The sequence below is a fragment of the Tauraco erythrolophus genome, chromosome 2 (assembly GCF_009769465.1).
Source record: "Tauraco erythrolophus isolate bTauEry1 chromosome 2, bTauEry1.pri, whole genome shotgun sequence".
Classification (NCBI taxonomy): domain Eukaryota; kingdom Metazoa; phylum Chordata; class Aves; order Musophagiformes; family Musophagidae; genus Tauraco; species Tauraco erythrolophus.
In genome coordinates this window covers 75,638,079-75,653,977 of record NC_141466.1, presented here as the reverse complement: position 1 = coordinate 75,653,977, position 15,899 = coordinate 75,638,079, and the positions used below count along the sequence as shown (strand labels likewise).

The following is a 15,899-nucleotide window of genomic DNA, read 5'->3' as shown; positions in this document are numbered from 1 at the left end:
GCATACTGCATTGAAAACTGTGAACTTTTAGAGTAAACCTGTCTCCCTCCTTTTTCTGACCTCTAAATGGATAAGTACTGTACTCTGAGTTTAGAGTGGATATTGTTGCAGTGAGTTTAGAGTGGATATTGTTGCAGTGGCTTGTGCTTACGTGGGAAAAGAGAGCTTCTAGAGGATGGAGGGGAGGATTTTGGGTCTTAAATCTGCTTTTCTGATCATCTCTTTAGGCTATCTGTCTATCTGGATGTGAAGCGCACTATTAATACGCATGGATGTATTCCTGTACAGGCCTTGATCTAGTTAGTTCAGGAGTGGAGACCTGAATATACAAGGTTCTCTGAGTGTTTGTAGCCCACACGGATGTGAATGCGGCTCTGCCTTTGCTGTTTGAAGCCACAGCTAGTCTGGGTGCAAGAGTACATGCATTACAGTATAAACATGCATAAACTGTCCGGAAAGGAAATGGCTCTGTTGGGGTGGTATCTGCCAGGATTGTGGTCCCACCAGAAAAACCTGACATCTTTCTCAAGTTAAAATGCACCTTTAGGGTGACTTTACCTATGCACAGTGTAGCACCTGGATAATACTTGTTTCAATGTGACTTTTTTGAAAGGTGCTGTCATTTAGGTGGTGACCTTGTTTACTGGAATTTTTAGCCTCAAGCGTTTGGCTAGAAAGCCGCACTTTTAGTCCTTTCACACCAACCTGACTGACTAAATGCATAACTACATTCCATGTTTATAGCTAAATGATTTCATGGTAAGAACCTTTTTGTAGGTGTATATATAGTACTAAGGGTAAACGTTCTCCTAAAGTGACAGTAAGGAGGTGATTTAACTTTTAATGCATCCACAGTTACTATATGAAAGTGTATGCCAAAAGGACTTCAGATAATGGTGCAACTCTGTAAGCTTCTCTTCTCCTACAATTTAAGAAGAGAAAATCTGCTGAAGCTGATGGAATTATCACTGTGAATAAAGACCTGGTCCATGAATATATTTTTTTTTTTTTTTTCCAGAATATTGTCGTTCCCTGATCTCCACAACCCATTTTGCTCAGCCTAAGCCAGTGGTACTGCTTCTTGTTCCTGCCTTGCCTCAGATTGGCATGAGTGTTGGTGTCGGCCTGAGTGATGAGCCTGGTCAGAGAGCTGAGCCAGCTTGGAAAGTAGCAGGGCAAGAGGAAGTTTTTAGCCAGATAAGCTTTCTGTTCCAGCTGAGTATGCAGCCAACTAAAATGCTAGTGCTGGTGTGGAGAGCAGTGAGAAACGCCTCTTTAGGCAGGAGTGCTGATTTCTGTGCAGGCTTAAATTGTGAAAGTCTGCTTTGACTATTTGCATTGTATCCAGCCATAGATTTTGCTTGATTCAACAGTTGGTAGAAGGTCCTGTGTAGTAAAAGCCTAGGAGATGGCTAGCAACTGAGCCTGAACACTCATGCAGAGGACAAGCTAGTTGTTCACACCTCTACTGTGTGATGAGAGTATGCATATAGGGTTTCTGGAGATCAGGTCAGAGAAATTCTAGCTTAGCAGCAAAAGCTTAAATAAAAATGTATAGTTTGCTTTGAGAATTTTTTTTAAACTCAAGATCATGGTATTATGGGATCAAAAAAATTACTTATATTCTCTAATCTTTTTTCCTAGGAATTTATCAAAGAGCTGCTAACTCGGATAAGAGGAATGAGGAAACTCAGTCCCCCTCAAAAGAAGAGTATATAAATAACTCGAAGTAGTAGCACTCTGTAAAGACATGGAGACATGGCAAGGGAAATGGGACTTTGAATACAAGACCTTTATTAAAATAGTTGTCTTTCTCCACAACTTTTTTGATTTAATTCAGTTTTGACTCAAGGAGTTTCTTTTGTGTGTTTTAAGGGTTCTTTTTTAAGTGTCTTTTTTTTTTAATCAAGAATATCAACAATTTGGATGCTGCTCAACTTTCGCTTGAGGATTACTGAAGCAAGTGAAGAATCCACGAGTTAGTGATGAGGGGCAGCAAGCTTACAGGATCTTCTGGTTCACCATGTAAACTTACAGAGCTAGGAGACTTCTCCTTGCAACTAGTTGGATAACGTTTTTATAATTGGTTGTACATTTAACTCATGGATGTCAAGTTTCTTGTGCTTGTCTGTACATAAATTATAAAGTGGGTTGTGAATACTGTTTCACATGGATGGAAGGAAAAGTTTGTTACAGTAAATTATTCAAATGGTGGTTATTGCAAATTTGCTACCAGAAGGTACCCATTTAGATTACTAAAATGTGCTGCCATTTTTCTAAATACCCTTAAAGCAGCCCAGTGAAGAATTTCATCATATCGTCTTGTTTAGACTGCAGCATATGAGAACTGGGAATTTTAAGGGCTTAATTTGTGGGCTTAAAGTTATTTGATTGACTTTGATGCTTTGCCAGATCATTTCCTCTCCACCTCATGGTGTCTTGGAACTGTGATAACCTGTACTGAATAAGGGTCTGCAGTGATACCTAGAGAAATGTCCTTCACTGTTTAAAAGTTCCTTCACAGTGGAGGAAAGGCAGTGCTACAAAAATGAGTTACAAGCACTGTCTTGCATTTAGTGATGTGGTCTTAATCAAATGCAGATTCCTCTGCTATTAAGGTAGGCAAAGAGTATTGTAGTCTTTGTTTATGGCTCTGCCCTGAGAAGTGAGGAGGCTTCTTAACTTGGGCTCTCTTACTTGTAAAAGCAAGAACAGAAGAGAGATCCCTTCTCCCCCCTAGAAAATGTCCTAACTGAAATGTTCAATAAGCTACCATATGTTGGTAGGTGACACTAGTCAGGCATTTTATATCAAGGGTGCTCTGAACATATTTTATTTTTCAAAAGAAGTACATGTTTGTGAATTTTATGTATACTGGCAAGCTTTTTTAATGTATTTAATTTTGTAATGTTTACTGATGATTTTATTTACCAGATATTTACTCAAATAAATGGAACAACTTGTGACTTGTTACATGTACACTTTACAAGACTACTGTTGCTGAGTAGGTTGGAAAATTGACTTACTTATCAGAAAGAGACACCTGTGAGTTGGTAAGTACATGGGAACCCAGTTGTATAGACCCTAATTGGCTTTTAAGGTGCAACAAAAGCCCTTGCCCAATATCGATCAGCCAAGCTCCTGTAAACTGGTGCACAGACTTCCTTTTGAAAGTCTTCTGCAGATGAGGCCTTTTTTCCCTCTGCCCTGGGGGATTTTAAAAGGAAAAAAAAAAAGCTGGAAATTCTGTCAGATAAATGCTGCTGTTTCCTTTTCAACTTCCGTCTGAGGTGAGAGTAGGGGAGGGCTTATACTGGGTAAGACTCAGTTCTCTACTGAAGATGTGGCAGAAAGGTGTCTTTCAGCAAGAGACACTCTACCTCTGTTTCTGCACCCCTCTGAATGCTCATCAAGAAATTCCAGCAGCCCTAAGAAAAGACTTGGTTGTTTTGCCTGCAGCATCTTAAATTGAAATCTTTGTACCTTGCTGAAGTTGCAGTTCAGCTCAAGTTTCCTAAGGAGACTTCCAACTAAAGTTTTTAAAATTGCGAAGTGAAACCTGTGCTCCAGGGAAATCGGGGTTGGGGAGCTTGTGTACTCCTTCTGAAACCAATTGGTTTGGTAACACATTTGAAGTTTGGGACAGTCGTTACTATTTTTGTGTCTTGTGTGGATAGGACAGTCAGTTCTGTGAAGGGACTTCCTCTCCTCCCACTCTGTGTTTCACTGACAAAAATTTCAGTGAGCAAAAATGAATTCTAAGTAGCTTTTGTTTGCAGCTGGCATGATTTTCCTGGAGGCTTACAGGGTTTCATTCTTGCTACTTTTTACTTAATGGAGATACTCTTGGCCTTGGTGTAAGTGAAGGGAGAATTGACCCATTCACTTAAGATTTCATTGTGCTTTATGTCTTTATACTGTGTGGGTGTTCTTGGCTCTGGGCAATATTCAAGGGGCATATCAATAGCACACTGTTACTGAAACAACTTGAAATTAAATCTTGCAGCCCAGCTCTTCACTGCCTTGACTGGACAGCTTTCATGTGAAGGGCCAAGTCTGGCTGTAATGAGAGATTCCTCCGGACATTTAAAGTGGCTAATGAAGGGAACTGAAGTTCCCTCTTACAAGTATGTAGAGAAGCTGAGGTTTTTGTTTTGGTATTGAAGTGCCTCTCCAGTGTACAAAGATTGCCTGCAAGAGCACAGAGGTCTGCTTCATGGCGTAATTAGCCTTTGCATGTTTTACAGCAGGAGCTGACAGTGTGATGTCTGCTGTGGTTGATCTTCCAGTTGGCTTATAAAGAGGAGGAAAGTACTTGTAATCATATTTAGTGTGCTTTGTGAGGCTGCAGTGACAGGGTAGTATATTCCTGTGGCACAGAAGAAAGATGATGAGCCCTTCTTCTGCCAGCCTTGTTTCCTCCCCTTCCTCTCATTATTCCTATAGTGAGTTTTACTCCTAAAGTTGCTATTCGTACAGGGAACATCTGGGTAAAACGTGGGATGGAAGCTTTCCCTATTGTCAGAGAACATGACCAAGAAAAGCGGGAGCAAAATACCTGCTCCTTTTGTGGACTTCAAACTCTTTGACACTGAGTCTTGGTAAGAGTCTTTAGCAGTTTACCCTGATAGGTATAATAGATTGCTGAGTAATTCCAATTTCACAAACACTATTTCTAGATGATCATTCAAAATGACCATTTTGCTGATTTAAGACAGCCTTAATGTAAACATGCACCTCAAGGGCGAGGGGAAATCACGTGGGCCACATCAGCAGAGAGCCTGTTGCTTGGAAACTGGAAGAAGATACAAGTCTCTTTCTGAACAAACAGTTGAACTTAAACTCTTGTTGAAGTGCTGTAAAAAAAGGATTAATTGCTTCTTGGCTACAAAAGGTTTGCCATTGCCAGCATCATGCACAGGTGTTAAACAGGTACTGAATAACTGCATGCAGTGCTTTTTAAAAGATGTTGAGCTTTTGGGAGGAAGTCAGGAAAGAAATCAAGTGCTGGGAAGTCTAGAAAAAAAAAATCACTAAGAAAATTACTCTATTATGTGTTTAGCTATTAAGAAAACGGAAGAGTCTTGCTTTGCTGCATATATTTCTGTATGGGAAGAAAAAGGGAGAGGTAAGGACTTTCATATATTGGAGAAAAGCATAAGGAGGAATGCCTAGAAGATGGAGGAACAAAACTTTGAATGTGGGAGAAGATAGAGCACCTTGGTGGTGAGAGTGAGGAGCCCTCCGAGTCCACTACTGAGAATAGGTAAGATGACCATCTGTTATACTCAAATTGAATTTGGATGCTTTTTTAGATGGGTTCGTATTAGATGAGTTATTCAGTTCAGTCAAGATAATTAAGGGTCTTAAAACTATGGACATCTGCTTCAATTTTATTTCTAGAATTGCGTAAAGCAGAAGAAACAAGACACTGATTTGTATATTTGGGTATTATGCTTACGTAGTGGTCAAATCACCAGTACCAGTTATATATATTATGTACAACTACTGGTTTTTTACTTGACTTCCATGTTGCTTCCCCTTTCTTTTACTTGACAGAAAGCAAATGGTGTAATTATTGTTACTATTGAAAGCCAGAGAGAAATTGAAGAGAAAATGTGCCTAGAAAGTACCTAGTGCTGCAAAATTTATTCTTGCCATTTTAGGACTCTGCCAACAGCTTAAGTACAATGTTTCTGAAGTTTTGAAATTACTCTTTGTAATAGTCTTACCTAGTACTGATGGGATTTTTATCTGCTTTTTTTTTGGTGAAATAATGACCAAATTCTCTGAGCAATTAGCTTACACGACTTTACTTCTGTTTTCCAACAAAAATTAACATTAGTTGTTTAAAACTAAAGAAACTGAACTATTTGAAAACTTATTTCTTTAAAATATATTTAAGACTGAAACTTCTTTAGGAGGAGCAGTTAACAGGTTTTGTTTGGTAGTAAACTTAAATGTCTTCTCTCACTACTTTGGTGTTTACTTAATTGATATTTCCCTCTCCCTCCCCTCCAAGTTCAAAATAAAAAATATCCTGGGATATCCCTTAGCAGAGGTTTTGGTCTGACTGTATAATACTGGGTTAGACTTGAAGTAAATAACTAATTACCAAAAATCGTTTCAAGGACACAGACTTGCCTGACTGCCCCTTTTGGGTGGCAGAGAGAGACAAGAGCACAAGAAACTCTCCTACCTCCTCCATGAGGACACTACATCAGTGTCAGCAAGGCTCTGACTCTTGCCCTGGCTTTGTGGATGGGTCTGTGTCCCCTCATGTAGCCCATAGTCATACTTGTGCTTGTGGGACTTGACGCAGTGAGTACTATCAGATGTATGAAGAATTAGAGCATGCAGGTCTATGACAGGAGTTTGCTTATCCAGGCTTGGTGTATCCCTTTGTGTCACTCTACCTGAGGCAAAACCAGGTCTGAATAGCCTTTAGTATACTAATCTATAACAAAGAGGGAATCCCGGTAGGGATATGTTGACGCTTTCATCAATATCTGCTGTCTCCCACTAAGAGAAGCCAATTTGTGACCGTGGTGGCTGTGCAGACCCTGCAGGCAGGTTCTCCTCGCAGCTCTGTCTGAACTTGGCTTTGGATCAGGGCCTGCCTTCCTACTTGTGCAGCCTCTTCTACTACAGTAAGTAGCAGGTACCTTTGTAAAGCAAGTGAAAAGGCTTCAATTAATGCCTCAGACTTGTCCAGCAACCAGAAGAGGGTCAGAGCCATGTCAAGACTACAGACATCGTGCCATGATGGTGCTTGAGACAAAGGCACTAGAATTGACTTAATGTGGTAGGCTGGATAGGTAGGCTTCAGGTGTGTCCTAAGAGCTGCTGCAACAGAGACACTTCTGAATGCTGCTTGTGGGTTGCTTCCAGTGTACCTGGACAGTGCTGTGGGCAGAGGGTGATGGTGTGCTGCCTAATGCCCGTAGTGATGGAAAGAATCATGTCTTGTTTGACTACCACACTGTACCAAAAGTGGAGTTGGACTCAACCTGTGCTGACATGGGGCCCTCAGGTGATTTCGTACCTTGTTCTTGCAACTAATGATCTTCAGTGAACTGCATGTTTTCTGTTGTGTCTCTCCAGTATTAATTTCAAGCCTATCAAAGCAGTAGTTGCTAAATCAGCTTTAGTATCTTTTGTCTCCAGTACTGTCATGGTGCATTTGTCTACAGTCTGCACTAATTTTCCCCATTCCTTCAAGTTTAACAGCTTGATTATTTCTCTTAAGGACCTTTTACTACTCGATGGAAATGGGAATGTGTCATCTGGTGCTATTTCTGCCACAGAAATTCTGCTGCCAATACCAAATCAAGCTAAAAGACTAGAAAGGATGCTGTAAATTTTAATGTCTTCTGAACTACAGTCTTACACTGCTGGAGCTTATGTACTTTTTGCCTTGTTTCTTGACTTACTTGGGAAAGTGAAGTATTCATCAGTGTGTGAATGCAACTCAGCCACATACTAAAAGGTGAGAATAAGGCTTCTGGAGCTAATCAAACAAATTCTAGGGGAGGGAGTATGTGAATAAATGTAGCCTCAAGTTTCCCCAGATATCTGGAAGATATTCCAGTAGTGTTTGCAGGGCTGCAGAAATGGTCTTGCATAGAAACCTGAGGGTGTAGTGCAAGTAACAAAACAAGGAATAAGTGGTGGCAGTCACACAAACTCACCAAATGGAGACCTTCTTTGTCCTTTGGGGGGAAAAAAAAAATAAAAAATAGGTGTCTCCTGAGCTCAGCACTTTGTCACAGAGATTAACTTCCATCAGGCTCCACTGAGCTCTGCACTGGGTCTGGGCAGTGGCCCTGTGGAGAGATGAGTACTGGTTCTTCAGGTGTAATGCAGATATAAACACATTTGGGCAATCATGTACCAGCTAACTTCCTCAACCCTGAATCCTGTGTTTGGGCTGCTAATAAGCCAGTGTGTCAGGCAGAGCACTGGTACGATGTGCATCTATTCCATTTACAGCGGCTGTGATGTGAATACTGCAGTAAGTAAGGAATACTGCAGCTCTTCAGCCTTGAAATTAGGAGAAAACATGTTTTTTGTTTGGCAGGGACAGGAGTTTGTTGCCAACCCAAATGTAAAAATAACTCCAATCCTTTGATATGTGTACCTAAAAAAGCAAGTCTTTCAAATGGATATAGCCGTCCATATGCGATTACCAACTGACAATGTATGGTTTTGAGAGAAAATGAAGCTGTTTAATGTTCTTTTATCTAGATCCGTTTAATTCATGTCTCCTAAACTCCAGCTGTCCTTTTAATACAGCTTTCACAATCATCAGAAATGCTTTAACATTTTTGGGGGGGAATTTTTCTCATGCTGGTTTAGACTTAAAACAAGCACAAAATGATCTCATATTGGAAAAAGGCAATGCAAGCTACAACTTGTTCACAAGATTCCTCTCTTTATACTTGTCTTGAAGGTGTTTCTGTTTCCATATCAACAATGTACCACAGTAGTGTGTGTTTTATAATGGTAAATCCTTGAAATTTTAATAGTCTACCTCAAGTGTCTGCTCTTTCTTTTGTCCTCTGAGGTGCCTTGGTCAAGAGCTGCCACTTAGCATATTGTATTGATTATTTCTTTGTCTATGAAGCTGTACATTCAGCTCAGCACTTAATCACTCCAAGCTGGATTTTCTGTCCTTGGCACAAGGACAATGTGTTTAAAAATATATGTCAACTCTTCAAAAATTAGAAGTTTTAATGCCAGGGGTGAGTGAAGTGATAATTGTTTTACTTTTCCCTTTCTAGTTATCTCTCACATAGAAAATCTGAGCACTTCCTGAAATTAGTATGACTTTTTCAGTTATAATCTTGTTAGCTTCTTCCTAATTCATTTAGTACTTGTATTTCTTAGTTTTTATTTATGGTTGAAGTTGGCATCTAACAACTGTTAGATGGTTGGTTGCTCTAACAACTGTTCGCCCCTCTCAGAATTCCTTTCTAATGCTCTCATCTTTTTTTAACAGAAATTCAAATATGTCAAAATTATGCCACTTCTGCAGCACCAGCAAAGATAACTAGGCAGGGATTCAAGAAAGATCAAATAAATCAGATTAACCCACAGTATTGCTGTGTTTTCTTTGCTGAAGAAAGCTAGACTATCATGCCCAGCCCCCATCCTGAGTTTCCCATAGTCTTCTCTTTTTTTATAACAGCAGAATCTTCCCCAGGAAAAGCAGATTTATTTTTCTAGGCAGGAAGCACCTGAGAGAAATTGCTTAGAAATCTGGTAGCTGGTTCAAATATCTCAGATTAGGCTCATGTATGAGGTTGTTTTGTTTTTTTTTTTTAAAAAAAAAAGAGATTGGGACTGTTCAGAGCCTTTGTATCCAGCCACAGGCTCTTGTTAACTAGAAATTGAAGAGCAGCTGACAAATATGCATCAGGGCTGGGAACCAGAATCAAACAGCAGATATGTTTCAGGAATGTGCTGAATTTCCACTTGTTTCAGTTTCCTTCCTGTCGAACCTTACTAGTCTCAAATGCTCAAAAATCTTGAGGTAAGTAATGTAGACACTCTGCGGCTAGAGAATCCTGCATCTTTTATAATGAGTATTGGATGGTTCGATTGTTTCTTGAGATGCTTTCTCTGGGGCCACGTGTAAGTTGTTCGCTCTGTTGATTGAGGGCTAAAACTTCCTTTCCCATCTCCAGCAAGTTCAGGAACAGAAATCCTAGAAAGGATGCTGGGCTTGTGATAAAAAATTATGGTCAGGAACAATCAAGATAACATTTGTAGATGCTAGAACTGATTGTGCTCCTGTTCTGCTATGGTGCTCTTCTTGGTGCAGCCCATGTAGCCTGTGGAGCTCCCTCCTGTGCTGGCAGGACCCCAGGTCTGTTTGTGCACAGAAGCCCACGAGGTAGACAAGCTAGGTGAAATTAAAGTATTCTGGCATCAGTTAGATTTAGAGCTGATGTAGTTTACCCTCTATCCAGTTAAATGCAGGCTACTCATTGCATTAACTAGAAAGCAACTGTCCTTTAAATTGGGTTAGTAATAGGGGGCTTACATGTATCCCTTTGGTGCTTTGCTGCAGTACGTAGGGACCCTGGAGAAAAAGCAGTTCTTGGATGGGTGCTAGAAAGAAACAGCTCATTTGTATTTTTTTTTATTAATAGTTGAGGACAGAGAGAAGCAAGCTGGCTTTTAAAATGCATTTAGATTGAAAGTGTGTTGCAGTGGAGCCTTGCTAACACCCCAACTAATTATACTTCCAAATTTTTTCCTTTTGGGGACAGGAAAAGGCTGTCCAATACTGCAGTGTCTGCAAATCATGGAAGTCTGAGTTCTTATTCTTAGAAGGGTCACTTAGTGAGAGCAAACAACTCTAATAAATGAACAGTGGTGGTTGCTCAAAATGTGTCAGGAGGTTTGAGCTGTGTAATGGCATTTGGGAACTTTCTAAGCCACATGTTTGTAGGCTAGGGGGAGCAAACGAAAATGACAATGTTTTCATGGTATCATTTTTCTGTAAATGACAGATGAGGTGTGTGGTTCAGTTACCCACACATCTCCTACACAATCTGCGACTGTTATACTGCTGAGGGAAAAGACAGATAACCAGTGGTTGGTTTCTGTGCAGAGCTTCGGATGTGTATTATCCTATAAAACAAATGTGTGACTGCTGCTGGGAGCTATTAAAAATAAACAGTATCTTATTCTCCATTGCATGGGACCCTCCCTCTTAGGGTAATACAGGAAATAGGAAGGGTTCCTGGAGAAGGAAGAGGGCTGCGTGGAAGGGCAGGCAATCCCACCTGCCCTTCATGACATGTCAGGCAACTGGGAGCTGAGCAGAGGTAGGTGCTTGTAACTCGTTTCTATGAGATTGCACAGAAGACTTGAAGTCACTTACTTAGGGATAGCAAGTGAGTGAACTCTTACAGTCAAAATAAGAACTAAAAAATAGTTTTTTCTCCTGCTTGTTGGTGTTCATTAAAGAGAATGGAGTTCTGTACTTTATCTGTTGTTCTGGTGCCCACTCAGCTTATTGCAGCCTGAGGTTTCTGTCCTGTCTGACCTAAATACCTCTTACTATCTGCCATTTTGTTGTCTGACTGCTTTGCAGACCTTGGAGAAATGTTTTCCACAAGAGGGTACAAGACAGGACTTTGCATTAACCCACTGCCATGACAGAAACTGGCTGTTAATTCCTGCTTTTTGTGCTATCCCTACTTGGATCATGACAGTGTACTGTCTGTCACTGCTTAAGGGAAGAGAAGGGCTCCAGTGGGCACAACCCGCCTGCTTGTCTGTGTTGGGACTCCGGTGAAGCATACAGATCCTCCCAGGGTCACGCAGAGGCTGCCCAAAGTGGTGTCAGCAAGTCCCACAGCTGAAAGCCCCAACATGGGCGGCGCTCCCTCCTTGCACATGTCTCAGACAGACACGTCACCGGTGCTTAGTCAACAGCAGTGTTGGAAAGCAAGGAGCAAACGCTTCCTTTCCTCTTCATGGAGCTCTTAACAGTCAACGTACTGAAAGCTGTGTGTGCTAGACAGGCTGTTGCCTGTAGGAAAACAAACGTGAACTCTCCTGCATCTAATATTAGGTCGTGTTGTCAAAGCTGATTGTGGTGATTCTCTCTGAAGAAGGAAAGAAAAAGTCTTCATTTCAAGTCTCGGTGCCCTTCAGAGCTTTGACAGCAGCATTTCTCAGGACAGTAGTTTCCTAAACAAAATGCTGCTAGTATCTCAGGGAATATCAGTGTTTTTCCTTCCTTATTTCTAGTCACCTAAAAGAGCGGAGTCAGTCCTTTTAGCAGCTGACATGTCAGAGGCATCCAGGAGGAGACTTCAGGAAGCTGGCAGTGACTTGGAAAAACGAAGCAAATCTGCAGGGAGTCTCTTGGCTGATTCAGTGGCTTTCTAACATCTTTCCCTCCCAGGTGGGCCTACCTCCTGGCAGCAAAGGCGCTGTCTAGGCTGAACGCATCGGAGGCAGCAGCAGCACACTGACCTCTTTAATTTCTCAGGATTAATGTGTTTTACTGTTTAAGGCAAACACCTAAATGAATGTTGAGGAGCCTTGCTCATGTTTCTCTGTCTCTCCTCCATCACCTCTCAGTTGCTCACTGGCAAGAGTCATAAATAATGTAGTATTTTTAAAATACCTTTGAAAAAATTAAAATAACTGATGTGAACTGTGAAGTATAAGATCACCTGTGAGGAGGGGCTATGGCAGATGTAACAAGTGGTAATCCTGCTGAGGGACTGTTGTTTGGATGTATTTCAAAAGTTTAAATAGAACTACAGTATTTATTATTACTAATGGGAAAATAATCTTTATTCCTCCAGAACATTAGAGATACACTGTGTTTTTTTGTACCACGGGCAAATATAAAGTTATTATAGTCTAAATAGTCTAGCTTGAAGCTCACTCAGCCTAACTGAGGAATTTCTCTTACTAACAACACCCACTGCTTATTCTGCTGCAAGCTTGTGAAGGCCAATGGCTGAGACATTCATAATTAACTACTGATTTGAAGGGCCTTGATTTATTGGTGTTCCAACAGAGGGCACTTTAAAAGGACCTTTATTTAAAAAATAATGACTCTTCATAATGTTTCTCACCTGGAGCATTATGAATTTGAGGCTCTGAAACTCGCTGGATGTTGACAAGATGAATGAACAGTGTACACCTATTTAGGCAGTGCCTGTGACTGCTTGGTGCAGTAGCAGTAAACAAAAAACTAATAAAAAGCCAGGCTTTATGGTTACATAAACTGCCTTTTTCTGACAGGATAATGTTAACGTCTGATTTGTATAGCAGGCAGTAAGCCTTTTCGTCCTACAAGAGTAATAAGTTAAATTACTTAAAAAGTCCCAAACCACCTTCTGTTACCTCGACAGCTCTTTAAAATGCAGCAGGTAATCTTATACAAAACGTTCATCTAACACAGACCGCTGCTTCCTCCTTTGTCCCTAATGCCTGTGCAGCACTTTGTGCTATTTTAAGCGGAGAGAGGCGTTTCGGTGTGTTAGCGTGCCTCCATTCAGGGCACACGCGATTCTTTGCTGCCGAGCATGGCCTTCTCGGTGTGCGGAGCAGAGCAAGGTCATCTGTGGCAGGCTGAGGAAGGGAATAAATCAATGAACCAGGCAAAGGCAGTCACTGGTAACTAGTTAAGAATAGAGAGAGTGGCTCAGGTATGCAGTGTGCACTGTCAGCAAACAGAGCTTGAAATCCTCAAGCCAAATAGTGCGTTTCCGAGCTCGGTGTGAGGCTTGGAGGAAGCTCGAGTTGTTATTGGATCTCAGGATGCTGCGGCCTGAGCGAAGGTCAGCTTCAGACAGTGGGTGCTGACAAGTGCAATAGATGAGTTGCTATGTGAGCTGGCTTTAATGGACTTGGATGAAATAAGAAACGTTGGACCCTGAGTGTTGTTAAAGGATTTTGTGTATGAAGCCTTTAACACTTGGTTTTGTAGCCCTGCTGGTTTTGATTGGCTGGGAGATGGCAGAAAACCTTGGGGGACTCTTTCTGACCCAGCTGGGAGGGAAGAAGAAACTGGAGTGCCTGACTGCAAGGTTTCCAGCCCAGTGGGCAGCCTCAAAAGAGCTGGATGACTCAAATGTACTACTGAAACACTACAGCTGCTCTGGGAAAGAAGTAGTATGTGTGGGGATTCTTGGAAGCTTAATCTGGTTTTAGTTTCATGTATTGCTCTTTTTTAAAATTTTATTTATTTCTCAAACTGGCTGCTCTGGCTATGTAACCCTGCCTTGGCACATCTTTCAGATGTCGCCAGCCTACACTGGCCCAGGGCTTGATCCAGCTCAGTAGAAAGACCAGATAAAATATTCTTGAGCTGGTATAGAGCAAACCCTACATCCCTCCTACTGTGCTTGCCCTGTTGGGGTACTCCACAATGCCTGTCCCCATGGCCCCCAGGCTCTGGTGGCTGTCTTTGTCCCCCCTCACCTGCACACCAACCCTTCCTGCTTTGGCAGCCCTTCTGTGTCCCAGGGTGGAGGGCAGCTTGACCTGCTTCTGAAACCCCTCCTTCTCCCCAGGGCTCTGTTCAGCTGTAGCATCTCAGTGCTGTTCTCCTTGTGAGAAATGACAGGAATCTCCCAAGCTGTAACTTCTGTGATGTACCTGGGTGGTGTTCGGGGGATTTCACCTGTTTGGAAGGGAGGCAGCTGCAATACAAATGAGCTTGGCTGCAACAGAGAAAAAAATGCAATCACTAAGGGATCTTCTCATCACTGCACACTGGGATTTAAGCTTGCTGCTCTGCTAGCAGCCTCCTGCCTGGCCTTGCAAAAGTCGCTCCTGTGCCTCAGCCCTCCTTGCAGTGATGGTCCAGGGCCGGTTGTGTCACGGGGGTATTGTCAGGATAAATGCAGCTGAGGCAGGAAAGCATCATGGTGACATGAGCCACTTGCCTGTCTTGCATCAAACACAATGAGCAAGATGTATAAGTCACTCATGTAGTTTCACCTTGAAGTAAAATTTCTTAGCTTGCCTCAAAACTGTATTGATATTTTAAAGTGGAAAACAAAACTGACCCCGAAGTCCAATGAATAGAGGCAAGAAAGGTTATTCTTAACAGCGTGGGAAGTGCTGTTCTTACAAGGCTCGTGCTACCCAGGGTATGTGCCTTGCATTTTGCTCAACAGAAGCAGAGCCCTCTCAGTTTACAGAGCTGAAGGGGAATAGCAAGCTAATAATTCCTGTTACTATTTTTAAAGTTCTGCTTGTGTTGTTTGTAGCGTTGTTACCCAGCAGTGCCTCCCAATGCCAGGTTACTTGAGGCAAAGTTGGTGTTTCCACTGAAGTCTGTGTTAATTTTCTGGCTTTTTGTTTGCTTTTTCCTCTCCCTTCTCTTTTACTTGCGTTATAGTCTTATGCTCTTGTACATGGAAAAAAAAAAAAAAAAAAATCTTGTAGCCAGAAACTTGAATTTGACAAAGCTTTTGTTGTCTGGTTCAAATAGTCAAAGTTGTGTTTGCAAAGTCCCAGCACCCACTGCCTGCCTTTATGACCTTAATTGTAGGTACCCAAAACGGCTTCTGTGATATTTTTTTTTTTTGGCCTGGTGGCTTGATACTTTCCTAACCAGCCTGTACATGCAAACACTGTTGAACATGTCTAGGCAAGCTGACGGGTCAAATAATTATAGGCAGAAAGCTCCTTTTTGCACATCTGCCCTGACGGCCAGTGGAAGCTCCCAGGGAGGCAGGATCTGTGCCCGGGGGCTTGCTGAAGCCTCTGCACTGCTGCTGGAGCTGGCTGGGATCTGGCTGCTGAAAGAGCAAAAGAGACAATTATGTGCAATGAAAGCTGAAACGTTCATGAGAATTCCGTTAAAAGAAAGGAAACTTTCTGCAGGAGTGGGGAAGGTCAAGCCGGAGCTCATCCTCTGCGGTAACTCTCTCTTACCCCTTTGATGCTCAGGGAGATGCCTGCACGTCTGATGCCGGTCAGCCTGTGGCATGGTGATAGAGCATGGCTTAGTCAGAGGTGGCACAGATGCCTGTCTGTTGCTGCGTCCCGGAGTGACGAGCTGCCTTCCTAGGTGTGTGGAGCAAAGAAGGAAAGGGGACAGCTGAAGGGAGAAGGGAGAGCAACTCATTTTCAGAGTCACCGGTGGAGGTCTAACTGACCTCCAATGGGGCAGAAGGTGTGAGAGGGACAGGAGGGAGGTGTGAACAGGGAGGCCTTTATGTGTCAGCCCATCTCACTGTGGTCCCAGAAGCCCCTTGCTGTAGTCTCCCATGTGCTGCACACAGAGGTGTAATACAAAGGTTATACCAGTGCGCTATTCTAGGCTTCGTTTTTGTTCCAGAGGGGTTTAAATAATTAATGTGCAGCTCAGCAACACAAGGCAGTACCTTGTAAGACCTTTTAAAATA

The 15,899-nt window shown here is 42.1% G+C and overlaps 1 protein-coding gene across 1 annotated transcript in view; it reads left to right on the top strand.

The window, feature by feature from the left end:
* PPP1R14C (protein phosphatase 1 regulatory inhibitor subunit 14C) overlaps positions 1 to 1,719 on the top strand; it is a 53,735-nt gene extending 52,016 nt beyond the window's left edge. Inside the window, exon 4 of the mRNA XM_086625220.1 lies at positions 1,645 to 1,719. Within this exon, the coding sequence (XP_086481346.1) occupies positions 1,645 to 1,719 (75 nt within the window). The remainder of the gene's footprint in view (positions 1 to 1,644) is intronic.
* Positions 1,720 to 15,899: the final 14,180 nt, after the last annotated feature.